This window comes from Elgaria multicarinata, chromosome 5 (assembly GCF_023053635.1).
Source record: "Elgaria multicarinata webbii isolate HBS135686 ecotype San Diego chromosome 5, rElgMul1.1.pri, whole genome shotgun sequence".
Classification (NCBI taxonomy): Eukaryota; Metazoa; Chordata; class Lepidosauria; order Squamata; family Anguidae; genus Elgaria; species Elgaria multicarinata.
In genome coordinates, this window is record NC_086175.1 from 23,075,455 (window position 1) to 23,093,116 (window position 17,662).

General features: G+C 41.8%; 1 protein-coding gene across 1 annotated transcript in view; it reads left to right on the plus strand.

Annotated features, from left to right (window-relative positions):
* UGGT2 (UDP-glucose glycoprotein glucosyltransferase 2) overlaps positions 1-17,662 on the plus strand; it is an 88,269-nt gene that overhangs the window by 58,744 nt on the left and 11,863 nt on the right. The window contains exons 24-29 of the mRNA XM_063126055.1: positions 3,096-3,191; positions 5,926-6,028; positions 7,182-7,261; positions 8,659-8,848; positions 10,725-10,883; positions 11,915-12,000. Coding sequence (XP_062982125.1) covers positions 3,096-3,191; positions 5,926-6,028; positions 7,182-7,261; positions 8,659-8,848; positions 10,725-10,883; positions 11,915-12,000 — 714 coding nt within the window. The remainder of the gene's footprint in view (positions 1-3,095; positions 3,192-5,925; positions 6,029-7,181; positions 7,262-8,658; positions 8,849-10,724; positions 10,884-11,914; positions 12,001-17,662) is intronic.

The window sequence follows — 17,662 nt, forward strand, 5'->3', positions numbered from 1 at the left end:
TAGGAAAAACAAGCAATTCAGTCTTTGCCATGTTAAGTTTCAAACGACGATGAAGCAGCCAGGCTGAGATATCTGAAAGACATGCCGAGATACGATCGTGAACATCAGGAGAAAGTTCCGGAGATGAGAGATATAATTGTGTATCGTCGGCATACAGGTGATATTGGAGGCCGTGAGATTGAATAAGCTTACCCAAGGGCAGCATGTATAGAGAGAACAACAACGGGCCAAGCACCGAGCCTTGCGGAACCCCAACTGAAAGGGGAAAAGAGGAGGACGAGCTGCCGTTAGCCGACACGCTGAAAGAGCGACCCTCTAGATAGGAGGCGAACCAGTTATAGACAGAGCCACAGAGTCCAAGGTCATGGAGGGAATCTAAGAGAAGATCGTGATCAACCGTGTCAAAGGCTGTGGTTAGATCGAGGAGAATAAGAATGGAATAATGGCCTTTAGACTTGGCAGTAAGAAGATCATTGGTGATCTTGGTAAGGGCTGTTTCAGTGGAATGCAAAGGACGGAAGCCAGATTGAAAGGGATCCAGAGCAGAGTTATTAGAGAGAAAGTCAAGACAGCGAGAGTAGACCAGACGTTCCAGGATCTTTGAGACAAAGGGCAGGAGAGAGACAGGTCGGTAGTTAGACAGGGATAGTCGATCAAGAGTGGGTTTTTTGAGAATGGGAGAGACTGTAGCATGTTTAAAAGCAGAAGGAAATGAGCCAGAGGACAGAGAAGAATTAATGATGTGAAGCAAGGACGGGAGGATAGCGGGGATAAGATTAATAAAGACGCGAGAGGGAATCGGATCACGGGAACAAGTGGAAGGCTTCAACGAGCGCAGTATTTTAGACAGTTCATCAGCTGAGACCGAAGGGAACGCCGAGAGAGTTGCAGGAGGAACTGATAGGTGAGGCACAGGAGCTGGAAGTGGAGCAGAGCTGGCTAGATCGGAGCGTATAGTTTGGATTTTAGCATTGAAGAAAGAGGCAAAGTCATTGGCAGACAGAGAGGCGGGGAGAGATGGTGGATTAGGCTTCAGAAGAGAATTGAAGGACGCGAAGAGCCTCTGAGGGTGCTTAGCATTTGACTGGATCAACGTTGAGTAGTGCTGCTGTTTGGCCAGTGAAATGGCAGAAGAGAAGGAGGAGAGAACAAATTTGTAGTGGACAAAGTCCGCCCAGTCCTTGGTCTTACGCCACAGGCGTTCGGCTGCCCGGGAACAAGAGCGAAGGTAGCGGAGGAAAGAGGTGAGCCACGGTTGGGGTTGAGAGGGGCAAACTATCCGAGTTGTAGATGGAGCAAGATTATCAAGAGTTGAAGATAAGGAGGAATTAAAGGAGGAGACGGCTGAGTCCAAGGAGACGGCTGTGTAGACAGAAGGAAGAGAGGAGGCTAAAGACTGAGAAAAAGCCTCGTAGTTGATAGAATGCAGGTCACGACAAGGGCGTGAAGCGGGACGTGAAGGAGGGGGATTGTGAGTAATATTGAAAGAGACTAGATGATGATCTGACAGAGGAAAGTCAACAATAGAAAGGTCCAGGACAGAGCAGTTCCGAGTGAGGACAAGATCCAGACAGTGTCCAAGGGAATGTGTGGGTGCTTCAGACCAGAGCTTAAGATCGTAAGAGGAAGATAAGGAGCGAAATCGTAGAGCTGCAGCATCGTGAGGGTCATCTACATGGATATTGAAGTCACCCAAGATCAGAGTAGGAGAGTTGTCAGAGAGGAGAAAGGACAGCCACGAGTCGAGATCAGAGAGAAATTTAGAGGATGAGCCAGGGGGGCGGTAGAGAACTGCAACCCGCAGTCGCAGCGGAGTGAAGAGTCTCACCACATGTGCCTCAAAGGAGGAGAAACAGTGTGAAGGTGGAATGGAAAGAGGCTGGAACTGGCACAAACTCGATAATAAAAGACCCACACCACCACCTCGACCCTCTGGGCGACTCGAGTGAGAGAAAGAGAGTCCTCCAAGAGAGAGGGCAGCAGAGATGGCGGTATCATGGGCAGGGAGCCAGGTTTCAGTAAGAGCAAGGAGGTGGAGAGATCTAGAGAAGAACAGGTCCTGGATGACAGGGGCCTTGGAAGCAATAGAGCGACAGTTCCATAAGGAGCACGAGAAAGGCAGCTGTGAGGGGGGGAGACACCGAATAGGAACTAAGTTGGGAGAGATGAGCTTGGAGCGAGCCATAGGGAACAGATATGAGGAGAAAGGAATTAGGAGAAGAAATGGGGAGAGAGATAGCAAGTAGGCAGGGAAGTAAGACATGCGCAGGACGGGATTAGCCAGAACTAGCCTGGCCAAGACCAGTATCAGCAAGCAAGAAGGTAGGTACAGTGAAGTGCAGACAGATAGGGTATGTTAAGGCAGTCACATTGCCAGACTAATAACCTGACAGTGCAGGAGAGCATGTCTTGTAGCAGAGGTGGTGAAGACCGGTCCGGGGCTGGGGTTCTACCTCTGAGGTAAAGAGTTCCGCTTGACGGCTTCTCGCCCACGGCTGAGAGCCACAGGCCGAGAGCCCTTGTGCTCTCGCCCTTCGGCTCGCGCCGAAGGCTCGCGCCTCCAGCAAGCTGGAGTCTTAATTACCTGCAGGGAGGGGAGAAATCAGGTTTCGGTTTCAAACTGGCTTTTTGTTTATTGAATATAAGGTTTTAGTCATGTCTCAGTACAAGATACATGTACTGATAAGTGACTAAATATTATTTTAACTACATGACCTGAAATATTATTTTTCCTGATCAAAAATGGTGGAAGTTGAATTTCTCTTGAAAATCCAGTTACTTGTTGATGGCTTCAACCATTGTGATTCAGTTGTTGTTGTAAGAGGTGAACAAAAAGGAGATAGATAAAAGAGACTGAGGACAATACACAATTATGGATATGTCTCAAAAACTAACTATTGTCTTTGCTGTTCAAATTCCTGCTTCCTGATGTTTAAGGAGCGCCAGTACCTTTAGGCATTGTCATCCTTTCTCTTTTTCAGGGTTTTGAAAGCTTTGAGAATTTTGTGATGTTGCTTTCTTTAAGAAGATGATATTTTAGGGGGTAATCTTAAGTGACTCTTCCCACAATAAACCTTCTTTTTTCCCCCTTTTAGTGGCAGTAATTTAGTAATGAAAGTGAATGCGCTTCTTTCTTCATTGCCAAAAACTGATGTACGCCGAGATATTGAATTTCTCAAAGAGCAGCACAGGTAGAAAACCTCTAAATATTTATGTTTTTGTTTTTCGTCATAATTCATTTTTACTTGCAAAATCTGTTGGTGAATCTGAGTGGTGTGCAAGGCCTTTCAAAAGTACATGAAGCTTCTTATGGCAATAGATTTACTGTGTGAACAAGAGATTTAGTGCCCGCACAAGTGATAAAAATTAAGTACCTAACTTTATTTATTTATTTAGTGTAGTTATAGCCAGTTTTTCAAAAATAATCAGCTTACCAAAATGGGCTGTATCTAATGCAACACTACTGCTTACATAAATGATGATGTGCTAGCGTAACAACCTGTACGGCAATGCCAATAGCGCTGGCTGGTGTGACATTTTCTGGAGAAATCCATTGTACTAGTAAGTACTACTGGCATTACTGTAATTCAGCAGTAGTGTTGGGTTGGATACTTCCCAGTAAAGACATTGGACACAAGTATATATAAATATACAAAAATAGCACTGACGGAATTGGGGAAAGTAAGGCAAGTTTGAAGTTATTGAGAGTGGAACACATGTACAGGGAACATACAGCTCCCCTGTTTAAACAGCTTCACTGGCTTCCGGTCTGTTTCCGGGCACAGTTCAGAGTGCTGGTTATAACCTATAAAGCCCTACAGCTCGGGTCCAGGTTATCTGAAAGACCATATTCTCCCATATGAGCCTGCCTGTGCTCTGAGATCTTCTGGGGAGGCCTTTCTCTCAGTCCCACCAACATCCCAGGCATGCCTGATGGGTACACAGGAGAAGGCCTTCTCAGTGGCTACTCCAAGGCTCTGGAACTCCCTTCCCAGGGAGGCTAGGCTGGCTCCCTCTGTGCTACAGTTTCGGAGGCAGGCAAAAACTTTTTTGTTTCAGCAGGCTTTTGGAACTATACTGGACCTGTGTTACTGTACTGGATCCCCCCTTTTAACCTGTTACAGTTTTTTTAAAAAACATGTTTTTAATTTTATTGTAGGTTTAATTCTATTTTAACTTTTGTAACATATTTATTTATATGTTTTAATTGTACATGTTTTAATCTTGTAAACCGCCTTGAGTCCCAGTACTGGGGAAAAGGTGGGATATAAATAAATATTATTATAATAATAATAATAATAATAATAATAATAATAATAATAATAATAATAATACTCATTACCTACTCAGGAACAGTGAATTTGAATGATAAGTTTTTAAAGCTTTCTTTAAGGCTTTACGTTTTTTTTAAATTTCTTAAACGTGTTTATTTAATAATTTATTTTGTTTACAACATTTCTATACCACTCCACACCTAAACTGATTCCAGAGTGGTGAACAGTAAAAGACAAAAGGAATAACACACAATACTAAAAGCAAATCAAAACGGATATAAGGCCTGAAACAGTAGGAAGTGAGTTCCAGAACTGAGGGGCCACCACTGCAAAAGCTCTGCCCCTCGTGCTCACTAACTTAGCCGTCCTGACCAGCAGGCACATGAACAGTGTCCCTGATGATGACCTAAGATGTACAAGCAGGATTGTAAGAGTGAAGGCAGTCCTTTAGCTAATTTTACCCATTAAGCAATAAACATCTTATGACATTTACAGCATAAGACTTGCCTTTTTTTGGATCGTAAAATGTAAGAGAGATTAGACATGCATTTAAAACATGGACAGACATTAAAATATACACTTAATACACAAGAGCAGAACTTGATTCCAAAACAGATTAATTAAGAACATCATTACTTTTATTGTGCAGCACTGAAAACAAATTTTCTTCAGTTCTGTTTTATTATTCTCTCTGTTACTGATGTTTGGGCATGAGTGCCAATCCTTATGTAGCCCGAACGGTACTACCCACGCTCAAGAGGAAGGCATCTGTTGGCTTGGTGAAGCTCTTAGGTTTGCAGAAATACAAAACCTCTGGTGGGGGGAAAAATACTGGAGTGGGGAGACACCTCAAAAAATACAGCAGTGAAGACTGAGCATGCTCATTGGCCAGGGAATGCTGACCGACTGGCGGTGCTGGAGGAAATTGGGATGGAATACAGGAGGGCATGGCTGACAGACTGCAACAGGAACGCTCCACGCTGTAACTTTTTGTTACAGGTCCGACTTTATTATACTGTATATAATAAAGGAGGACTAAAATTCTAACAGATCAGTGTTGCCTATCCACTCTTTCAGAAGAACCATGGCATTTAGAAATGGATAACCTGCTATAGTTGCACCCTTTATCTACCATTTCTTAACAACTAGAGTTTCCGGGAGTTTCAGTGATGTGCAATCACATTTATTTATTTATTTATTTATTTATTACATTTCTATACTGCCCCAATAGCTGGAGCTCTCTGGGCACTTCACAAAAATTAAAACCGTTCAAAGTATAAAACAACAGTATAAAACAACTTTTGTTAATCTTTTTAGTCTCTCCCAAATCCTTCATCACAGACATTTGTTCCTGTGGTTCTATTGTTTAAGCCATAAGCCATCATTTCAAGGATTACTTTAAACATATCTTTTCAATATGTTATAATAACTAGATGTAAACCGCTAACACTGTTCTTCAATGGAAGCAGGTTACACCATCAGTTACCAAGTGATGAGATATCCATCTACGGGAGCAGAATGCGTTTTGTAAAATGGCTAAAAGTGCAAGAGGTTTCTATTACATGATGTTACCTGTGGATGTTCTGCCTTCAAGTCACACGTAACCTTTTTCATATCTCTTGCTCAGTGTTTGATGTGTTTTCCCTCATAGTGTACTAAAGGTAGATCCGCAGGAAAATGAACCCTTCTTTGACATCATTGGTATCGTAGATCCATTGACGAGAGAAGCTCAGAAGTTGTCACATTTACTGATTGTAAGAGCATACTGTTTTCTTGTACTTAATTCTAACTTTGTAATGGTCTTTAATTTAAGTATATATGTGGCACAAAACTGCTTTATTTAGGACCTATTGTTAGTGCTGATTTCCAGCTATGATCTGTATGCACGATGCGGTGGGAGGCCCCAGGGTCAAATCCACACTTGGCCATGAAATTTGCTGGGTTGCTTTGGGCCACTCACTAACTTTCAATCTAGCCTATTTTATAGGGTGGTTATGGGGATAAAATGGAGAAATATCCCAGCCTGGACCCAAGGAACTGTGCATTAGTGCTCTTCCAGGGTCACCTGCACTAGGGCAGGGGTTGGCCGCATGATGCTTGTGAACACCAATGTGTCCCTGGACACTTTGGTGCCCACCGAGACACCCTACTCCTCCAAATCTTTATTTAAAAACATGTTTATATTTTATTGCTGGCATCTGGGATTGCCTCAAAGTGAAGTAGAAGCCTCTAGCTTCTACCATCTTAATTTCCTATGAATGTCTCTGGTCAGGTTACCTGTCCTTTATGACTACCCATGCCACCCTGTCCATGGCAGTCATCTTATGGTTGTGCCTAGGACAGTTTATCAAATTTCCAAATCTGCTCACGGGACAACTAGCAGAAGACTTCTTGCAATGCAATGCCCCTTATATTGTGTTACAATATAAGAATCTGCTTGTGGGTTTCCCTTAAGCACTGTGCGACCAGAATGTTGGACTAAATGGACCTTGGTCTGATCCATCACAGCTTTTCTTATGTTGTGTCCAATGTTAATCCTACTTAGGGTAGATCCATTGAAATGAATGGGACTTAAGTTAGACTAACATTGAAAATAACACATTGACTACAACCCTGAGTTTCTCCAGTGGCATAAGGTGTCAGAAAATGCAGGACAGCAATCCTTCTTTCTAGTTAGGCTTTACTCTTTTGAAGGGTTCTTTTAATTATGGACAAAGTAGGAGCAGAAGGTGGGGGGTAGTTTAAGGTGTAAAATATGGAGTGAACAACAACATTCATTTATGAGTACAGTGCTAGGAATTAAGTTGCCTCATGCAAAGATTAAACATCTGCACATGTAGAACTTTTTGTGCATAACTCTGAAATGGGAAAAGTTGCACACACACTAATGGATAATATTTCTACTAGACACTTGGCCAGATTGTCAACATTAGGCTGAGGCTGTTCATGAACTGTAAATCCAAGCTGTCAGAAGTACCTCTGAAGAGGTAAGTCACACGGGAAAGTTTATTCTTGAAATGTGCGCAGTAATGTGATTTCCGGTTAGATGCCGTAGTTGAGTGAGCCTTGCTAAGTGGGGTGGGGGCAGCCTGTGGTCATTGCCTGATTTCACAGGCCCTCTGCAAGGAAGCGGTTCAGAGGGATTTGTCCTTCAACCAGCACCTCACTCGGGGCGGAGGGAGAGAAGGGGTTGTCTGAAAAGAGAGAGGGAGAGAAAAGGGGGTGGCAGAGAGAGAAAAGGGGTGTCCCCACCCACTTTTAGCTCTGGCCTTACATCTAACTTTGGCCCTTGACAGAGTACCCCTGAGAGAATGCAGACTTCAACAGATAAAAAGCTCCCTTCCCCTTCTGAAAGGTCTTGACTTTCCTAGGCCATGCCAGATACCAGATTCTAACTCCATGCTCTCCTGATGGTCTCAGTGCCCTGAAATTTCAGCTTTTCACAGTCTTCACTGCTCCTTGGTCCTCCCAGAACCTGCCCCCTTTCATTTTTTATCCAGTCTTTTCCTTGTTGCCCAGACATCAACACCCACTTGCACCTTCTCTCAGGGGTACTCTAAAATAAATCCACATGGAGGTTATCTGTGCTCAGTTAAAAACACGCTTCATGTAACTGCAGTAACTTATACCTTGGTGTTTATATAACATTAGTGGAGTATTAATGCAACAAAATTGTCCTTTAAGCAAAGTATATTCTCCCAGAAAGAAAGCTAATAATTAGAATCGCTTATCGGAGCTCATCATATTACCATTTATTTATCATTTTCTAGTATTTGCTTTATACTCTGTAACCAACAGCCAGGAAGCCTGCTCCGTTTTACCAAAATAATTGGATCATTTGTTACAATATTATGAGTTTCTGTGACTGGTATTTTGCTTTCTCCCAGGCATAAAATGGGTTCTAGGCAGGAAATTAATCATTGCACGCCTCATATTTGTGAAGGGCTTGTAGACTTGCCCATGTAATAGGACAATTGCATACTGCTGGCAAAGGCTGCACCCTGAACTGTGTGTTCTATTTTCATGGGCTCTTGGTGACTGCCCACGTTCTGGCATGTGTTGACAGTGAAGAGAGTGTGTTTGTCAAGGGCTTAACTAGTGATTGCTGCATAGGAATCAGACCCGAGTTAGAGAACTATAAAGCCTTTAGAAATTAAAAATAAAGAAAGGGTACCAAAAGATCTTCCAGTACTTTGTAGCTCATGGATTGACTGCTTCAAAAATTAGCAGTATACGTGCTCAGCAATAATGAATGTATAAAATAGGATCAGAGCATCCAGAGGTGGGGTTTTGTTTCTTAAGTTCTTATGCAATCCTTTGAGTTCCTTTCTGACTTTCCTTTCCTACTTTTGTTTAACGATTGCAATATTTATTTATCCCATAGTTTTTATCGTTTTGTTCTGGAGCCAGAACTCACTGCTGGGACCAATAATTTCTTTCCTCGTCCGCCTGGGGCCAACTTCCTTGAAATGCCAGAATCCACTCTTCTGACGCTAAACATGATAACTCCAGAAAGCTGGTTGGTTGAAGCAGTGAACAGTTCTTATGACCTTGATAACATTCATTTAAAAGATGTAAGTTCTAGTTCCTAAACATAACCTTCCTGTCCAGAAATGTCCTAAGAAAAAGAATATGTAAGGCTTGAACAGTGTTTACACTCATTCTGACACACTTACTTCACTGTGTTGTCTGTGACCCTTGTATTTGTACTCTTTCAGTGCACATTTGATACTTTAATAGCAAAATAAAATCTTTGAATGCATACTGGGCATGGAATTAAAAAAACGTTTGATTCAAGGTAAAACCATAACTTGCTGTGCGGTTATTTTTATGTAGCAAATTATTTTATTTAACACACACACACACACACACCATTCACAGGTGAGATCCAGTGCATACCAACAGCACTGGAAAAAGAATAATAAATTAAGGAGGGAGGATTGAAACACCAGATGGCTATTCACACCTCGTCAAGGTTGAAGAATAACGGCAACATGCAGTTGTATCAGTCTTCCACAACTGTGTTTCAGCTAGTCTTCAGCCATGACAAGTTAATGTTTTATAGCTTTGGAGGTCAATTCTACCACTATTGGAATTATTTTAAAAAAGACACAAAATACTATGCACATAAGGTGCAGTGACCTTACAAAATGCTAGTTAATGTCTGCAGCTGCTTAGCTGAGAATATGTTCTGCCTATTTTGGGTGTGAAAAAGGCTTAGGGGGTGAGAAAACAATATTTTGTCAGTTTTTGTAAAAGACAAATCACTCACTTTCTTTAACATCACCACAAATGGAATCGAGGGTTAATAGTACTGCACAGGTTTACGAAACACCTTTACAAAACTGTATTACTTAAACTTTCCAGTTTGAACCTTCCTTCCCTGTGACCCAGCAGAACTGGTTCTTTTCATAATGGCTGTCATTTAACACCAAATTTACTAATCTGGCTTTTGGGATCACTATGACTCCATCTGCATCTGCAAATATGGCAAGGAATGTGTAAGCTCACCTCACCTTAATGACAACTCTTAATCAAGGACCTTTAGATGATCACTTTTCTCTGTTCACAGAAATGTCTTAGCAAATTGTGTTGTTGAGAGTTGCCTTTAAGACTTCCAAGGTGCTGTGTCACTGGTCTCCTTGAAAAGAATCAATAAAGTCCTTATATTTGATTATCAGCTTCAATGCCAAATTACCAGTGTAAGAAACAAGCTTTCACTGAGCACAACTTGTAGGATATGTTTACTGAGATTCTCTCACAATGCTTCGTACAGATGAAAATGTTACAATTGAATGAATGCCATTCAAAGGAAGATGTCCATTGAGGCAGTATACGCCATTCAAACCTGCAAAGTATGGCATAAAATTCTGGATGACTTGTGACTCCAATATTTAATTAATTGATCTACCAGCCAACTGGCAAATGCCCTCAGATTGATTTACAATCATAACCCCCACCAAAAGAAAACAATCAAGACAATAAATGCAGCAATGAAAGTATCAAAATATTAAAACATTAAAAATACTAAACATGTTAACCCAGCAGTAAAGTTAATAGATTAAAGATAGATTAATCTATTGGTGGAGGGATTAGCTAAGAAAATCCTGACTCAGGTTGGCACGTTGAAAAGCAAACTAGCAGATTCCCCCAGAATTCCTTGTTCACAACAGCAGCATTTTTAGTTTTCAAAATTTGACAAATTTAAGTCATGTGGCAAAGAAAGGAAGGATGGTGATTCTCCATTCTTCAATGGATAACAATGCAGCGTCCCCTTATTTGAAAAGCAGAGCTTAGAGACTTTGAAATGCAGACTGCATTAAGTCAAATGACTTCAGTGCGGCTACCCACTCTGTGCAAGACCGTTGCCAAAACATTTGACTGATCATATGTGCCTTTTTCCCCCTAATAAATGGAATTTTAAAATAACGAATGCCTGCATTTCCACAGGTAGATGGTGTTGTTTCAGCAGAGTATGAATTGGAGTATTTATTGCTTGAAGGGCGTTGTTTTGATGTGGCCAATAGACAGCCACCCCGTGGATTGCAGTTCACTCTGGGAACGCGGAATCATCCTGTTAAAGTGGATACTATTGTGATGGCCAACCTGGTAGGTAATGACAACTGTTTTTTTAAAGGAATTGGAAAGCATCTAATATAAACCCACAATAAAGAGTGACGACTCAAGATGATGGAAAATAAAATGTTTTGTTCCAGGCCCGTGCTGGAAAAGCACCGTTTTATTCCAAGCCCAAGGTTTGGAATGAAATATTTATTTTCCAGCATCCTGAGATATGGTCTCTCTTTGTCGTCAGCCTGGTAGGTACTAGCTAAAACAGGATAATATGTACCTAACTTGAACAAATGCTCACTATAATCTATCTAAAAACATATCATCTGGACATGACTGGTCTATTATTATTTGAATTTTCCACTCTTGCTTGCCAAGAACGGACTATTATTTTTAAGTGTGGCTACTTCAGACAAGCTGAAAATGTAAGCTATGGGATCAATTAGAAGATGGCCTGTGGTTGTGAATCACAGTTAAAGGTAGGTGAGTGAGCAAACATCACAGAACAATGCCTCTAAAGGAATGGGTTACTTGCTTTCCTTCAAGGAAATCTCCAACACATGGAGATATTGAGCCTATATAGGATAGAATCAGAATAGTAGAGTTGGAAGGGGCCTATAAGGCCATTGAGTCCAACCCCCTGTTCAATGCTGGAATCCACCTTAAAGCATACCTGACAGATGGTTGTCCAGCTGCCTCTTGAATGCTTCTAGTATGGGAGACCTCCATAGGTCATTGATTCCATTGTTGTACTGATCTAATGGTCAGGAATTTTTCCCTGATGTCCAGCTGAAATCTGGCTTCTTGTAACTTGAGCCCATTATTCTGTGTCCTGCACTCTGGGGTAATCAAGAAGAGATCCTGGCCATCCTCCGTCTGACAACCTTTCACATATTTGAAGAGTGCTATCATGCTTGCTTTCATTGTGATATAAGTGCCAAGTGCATGGGGTAGATTTCACTGATTACTGATGTAAACACTTTCCATTCACCTTTTGTGGGACAATATCTGTGTAAGCCATATTCTCCTCCCACTCTAAGACCAGTGGGGTTTTTATGTTTACTTTGTAGGGTTATTTTCAGTTAAAAGCAAACCCAGGTGCTTGGATTTTGAGACTTCGTGAAGGAAGATCTGAAGATATCTACCATATATTTAAGTAAGTTGTAACCTATCTTTTAGCAATAGTGTTGTAACTCATATTTTAAATTGAATTCAGTGAAAGACTGGGATTGCTGCAGGGGAAACTGTCCAAGCATAAGATGCACTTTCCAGCAGTATCACTGACTTGGCATTTTGACTAAACTTGTTTGTTCCTTGCATCTTCAGCCTCAACAGGTCTGATGTTCACCAACCCCTCCTTGTTCAAACAAGTGGACATTTGCTCCATCCTTTCAGCCTTTCCACTTGACCTGGGAATTTCACATCCTTGCAGTACAACGTCTTAGGGCAGTATCCAGTACCTGCCATTGAGCTAGCAGAAACCAAAGCTATCACAACGGGAAGCTCGTGCTTGTTAGTACAACCAGAATTTAGCCCAAACTCGTGCTTCCAGAATGGGACAAATCAGTGGGGCTTGCGGAATGGAAGAAGCCCCACTGACTTCTCCCATTCTGCAAGTGCTAGTTTAGGCTAGTTTCCACAGTTGTGCTGCAAGCACTAGTTTTCCATTTTGCTAGTGCTCATTTCCGCTAGTGCAAAGTGTTTAACCCTTGCAGAGTGGCAGCATCGGATACTGCCCTTAATCTGCATACAAGTCTAGCAGTGTTGCATGATTCCAGTCTTGCTACAAAAACTCCATCCCCAAAACCTTTGCTTTTTATTTTTTTAACAATGAACTTCAAGAACAAAACAAATTAAATTAAAATAAGTAAATTTGCTTCCTTCCCATAGTTTAGGTTGCAGAATTTGGCTTTTGTAAGGGCAGAGTTTGGACTGTTTTGGTTTAGCATTTTCCTTAAAGCACTTGAATATATAGAAATCATAATGAAGTGACTTGCAACCAAGTGCACTAAATCCAGTTGTTATGCTTTTCATTGATTGGTTTTATGTTTTAGTTAAATTCTGTTTTAATCCCAATTTTATTGTTCTTAACTACCCTGATCACCATTTTTTTGGGTAGAAAAGCAGGATATTAATTAATTAATTAATGATGTAAATAAGCCTCATTGGAATTAAAAATGACTGAGGGCTGGCTAGTGGATGCACGGGGCAATCTGGTATTGTTTTGGGATGTATTAGCTTTCAGGTTACTAGCTTCCTTCTTGAAATTACTCTTCATTTAAGAAGATGACAACAACAACTTCTGCAATTTAGATACTTATGGTTGCACTGTTCATGACAGCAATCATCATTTTGAAGCACCTGCAGTTGTAAACCAGAATTTCTTACGCTGTGTTGTTGCAGATGATGGCAGGTCTAAATTTGGTGTCTCAAGTGACAGGATTTCAGTCTGATTATTACGATTCATTTGCAGTCCAATCCGGTGCATCTCTATTTATAAGTGTTGTCAGGCTTCACAGGGTTTCAGCGAGGAACCCTGCAGGTGAGGGAGAGATGGCCCTGCTACCGGCACCCTGAGCCATGCTGCTGCTTGGAAGATGCGGTTCAAGCGGGGGCATAAGAATTATTATTATTATGTATTACATTTATATACCGCCCCATAGCCGAAGCTTTCTGGGTGGTTTACAAAAGTTAAAAACAGTGAACATTAAAAACAAATATACAAAATTTAAAACAATAAAAGCATACAATACAAACAAAAACACAATTTCTGTTTAAAACATCTATTCTGGGGTCAGTTAAAAAAACTCAGCATATGCTGTTAAAAGTTGTTAAATGCCTGGGAGAAGAGAAAAGTCTTGACCTGCACCGAAAAGATAACCATGTTGGCGCCAGGCAAGCCTCATCAGGGAGATCATTCCATAATTGAGGGGCCACCACTGAAAAGGCCCTCTCACTGGTTGCCATTCTCCGAGCTTCCCTCAGAGTAGGCACCCGGAGGAGGATCTTAGATGTTGAGCGTAGTGTACGGGTAGGTTCATGTCGGGAGAGGTGTTCTGTCAGGTATTGTGGTCCCAAGCCACGTAAAGCTTTATAGGTTAAAACCAGCACTTTGAATTGGGCTCGGAAACGTACAGGCAGCCAATGCAAGCAGGTCAAAGTAAGAACATAAGAGAATATGAGAAGAGGCCTGCTGAATCAGACCAAGGGTCTATCTAGTCCAGCATTCTGTTCACACAGTAACCAGTTGCCGGTGATTGGCGACAGCATTCTCCCATCCATGTTCCCCAGCAACTAATGTACATAAGCTTACTGCATTATTGCCACAGCTCAGGATCCTGATCATGGAAACCTGTTGATCCCTGAAATTTAGTCCTCTGCTACATCCTGCTATACAGCTTCAAAGTCTGCTACATTTCCCTTAGTCTAGGAAGTCTAGCCAGGCTATTGCTTTATAGTTCCAGAGAATTTGTCTGTCTGTTATCCCCTCTGCAGTGGTAAATTTTTGAAGTTCAGACCCTTGTTATGATGGTCCCCATAGCCATGCCATGCAAGGAGAGTCGAAAAATGCAGGCAGCTGTATTCTTCCATATCAACAAACCAGTTTAGCAGCTTTCATCTGCTCTAGGAGCAGGTTTTTTGTAAAGTTAATGGGTCTAGATCAATCTACTTGAAAATATTTGAATATCCACCCCACCCAGCTATGTGAGGATTGTAACTAACCTCAGAGAGAAAAGAGGGTGTCAGTATCATCCCCGATGATCAAGAAGTACCGTGCTTTGAGCCTGTGAGCCCTGGCTCTGCTATACCACTGCCCAGTTGAGGCTGGTGGCTCAAATGTCAGTGGGGCAGTGAATCCATTCTGGGGTTCAGTCAGAACTAGCCAGATCTCTACAGGAGCTATCCAGGGTGCTGAACCTATCTTGGGGATTGGTTCAGCACTATGGACAGATCCTTTAGAGTTCTGATTGAAACCCAGAACGGATTCACGTCCCTGCTGATGTCAGAGCCACCAGCTCCCACTGCTCGTCTGCTGGAGGCTCCGGTTTCCTCTCTAGCTGGAGCTGGGAAGCTGGCTCTTACCACCACTTATTTATTTAAGGTATTTGTATACTACACTCCATACAAGTATATTTCAGGGCAGTTCATGCTATGACATTGCAGAAAAATACAATTACATAATTACAATACTACTAACCCCTTCCCCCACAATTAAAACAAAAGCACTTTCCAAATTCACCAGAACTTCAAAACCAGTTCAGACAGCAGGATGGACGACTCTCTTGCAGTATTTAAAATATCGTACGTAATGGCAAACCATCAGTTTAAAAATACGCTTTTATTCATGCATTCCACGCTTTTCTTCAGTAACCCATGATAGGCTCCTGCTGAGTGTGACGTCTGAACCCAGACCACTGGATTGTTTAGGGTCTAAACAACCCAGCAGTTAACCAAAAAAACAAACATCTGGATGTCTGGTTGCTTCTGTGAACCGAGGGGGCAGTGTTTGCATTCTATAGAATGTCAGTGATAGGCTTTTCAATTTCTTTTAAAAATGAAATTGACAAATGAAATACTTTGAACCAAAATTTCTCACTCTTTCAGAAGTCCAGGGGTGGTGCGCTTGAAAACATGACCTTCTACTAGGGCATTCTAATTGAATGATTCTTCTTTGAATGATTGCTTCTATGCAAGGATAGCTATGAACTATGAGAACACAAAAGCTTATTCTTAACATATTTGACAAATGCACCAGAATTGTTCAAAATATGAAACAAAGCCAATAGAGGGAATAGATTCTCATCAAACAATTCTGTGTTGAGGGGTAATGATGATCGGTTGGATCCAGATGGAGGCACATGCAAATGGGATGGTGGAAGCACACTGCCCTGCCCTGCCTTTCCCCCTCCCCATGGCAACTGCTCCGGTCCCCTGAAAATGCTGTGCAGAAAGTCGGGGGACCTTGCTGAACCAGTGAGCTGTGGTGCAGAGGGAGGAGGGATCCCCCCAAATCAGGTAGAAATGCCTTTTGTAAGCAATTTTAGAAATCAAGTTGTGTACTGAGTAGTTACTTTTTTTGACATTGAACCAAAGCAGTAGGTCAGTGTTTTGTACAGCCCAGTGACATTCAAGGCATTCTAGCACCACGCTCTGTACAAGAGTGTAGCTGTAACCTCTTTGGTCTTCCTGAACATCAACTGAACAAGGAAGGTCCTTCAGGTTATTGGGACTTATTTTTGCACCAGTCGTTCTCTCACATGTGTTCACGTGGGATTCCAGCTGCCATTGTTGACATGGGCATTTGCTGTCAGTGGAGTTATTGGGGCTGAGTTTTACACGGACATTTGAGTGTCTTATTGAACAAATACAAAATGGCAGCTTAAAATGAGGGTACCCCAGCCACCTCGGGTTTCCTTTAGGATACTTGGACTGGGGGCGCTCTAGCTTCAGCTGGCTAACTGGGAGCTTCACTTGGTTCTTTCTACTCCCTTTCAGTTTTCCTTGATAACCTTTATAAATCTTGCCCTTCTAATGCAGGCCTTTGCAAAGGGTGTGCTGTGCTTTGGCTGGTAGGGTGGCGATTGTGAGGTAGCCATCATCTCTAGCATAGTGCTGTAAAGGTTGTGGTGGCTCTCTCTTATTAGGGAGTAAATCTTTAATAAGGTAAATAAAGAAAATAATAGGTTTTGGGTTGTATATCTGGCATTCCTTTTCAGGGTTAAGCATTAATCTGTGCCAAACTACATGCCATTTATCTATTATCCTCCTGTTATAAGGAGAACGAGGAGTGTGTGTGTGTGTGTGTGTGTGTGTGTGTGTGCGTGCGCACGCGTGTTGGGGAGGGGGGGGGAGATCCTACCAAGATCCCACATGCACACAATGTTGCTTCTAGCCAATGGGGAGGGAGGTCTATCTGCTCTGTCCCCTGCAGAACAACAAATATTGATGAGGCTAGTGTGTAAACTGCCCGAAGTTGATTAGCTATATACTGGGGAGAAAATTAAACAAGATCTCATTGATTTATGTTTATCTGATCTGCAGCTTCTCTTGCTGCATAAAACAGAGATATACTGGATAAAATCATTAATGGATTACAAGAGCAGGGGGAATTGTTTTATTGTAAGGTGTATCTGGCTGTTACTCAATATACTAAACCCAGTCTTGACATCTCCTTTTGAGGTGCGTCTGTTGGTAATATTCTAGACTTGCTTACCTTAGGAAGAGTTCTTCTAAAGGCTTACTGAGAAGGGTCCAGATATTTGCAAGAGATTACCAGATGGTTGTTATCTTCTTTTTCTAAGAATGCCTGAAGGATGTTCTACTGCGGCTGGATCAGTAAGCGGTTGTTTTTAATTGCAATAATCCAGTCTTTTGCAAGTGGAGATCCTTATGGGAGGGATTGGTATTCATAACTGAGCTTCAAAGACTTGGCAGACAGACTTGGCAACAGAGTTTTCCAAACAGCCACTTGTTGCTGTTCAGCTTGAGTAGGATTATTTTTTAAATGAAGGTTCAACGACATATTTTGCACTTGGAATTAACCTTAAGGTGCTGAGGCTGTGACTTAAAGATACTGATATCTCCAGCGTGGAGGTTTGTGGCGTGTGGTCTTCAGTCGAAAGACTTTTGCTCTGGAATGCAGCCATTGCATACCGTATTGTACCGTATTGTTTTAAGCTTTGTTGAGTCATTTTGCTTGCTAACTTGATATGAACTTCCCCACCTTCTGCTAAATTCTCCTAAATATTTCTTCCTGCCAAAAGTCTCTGCTGGAAACATATAAATGTGGAAAACCTCCTAAATTAGTTAGCTAGTAC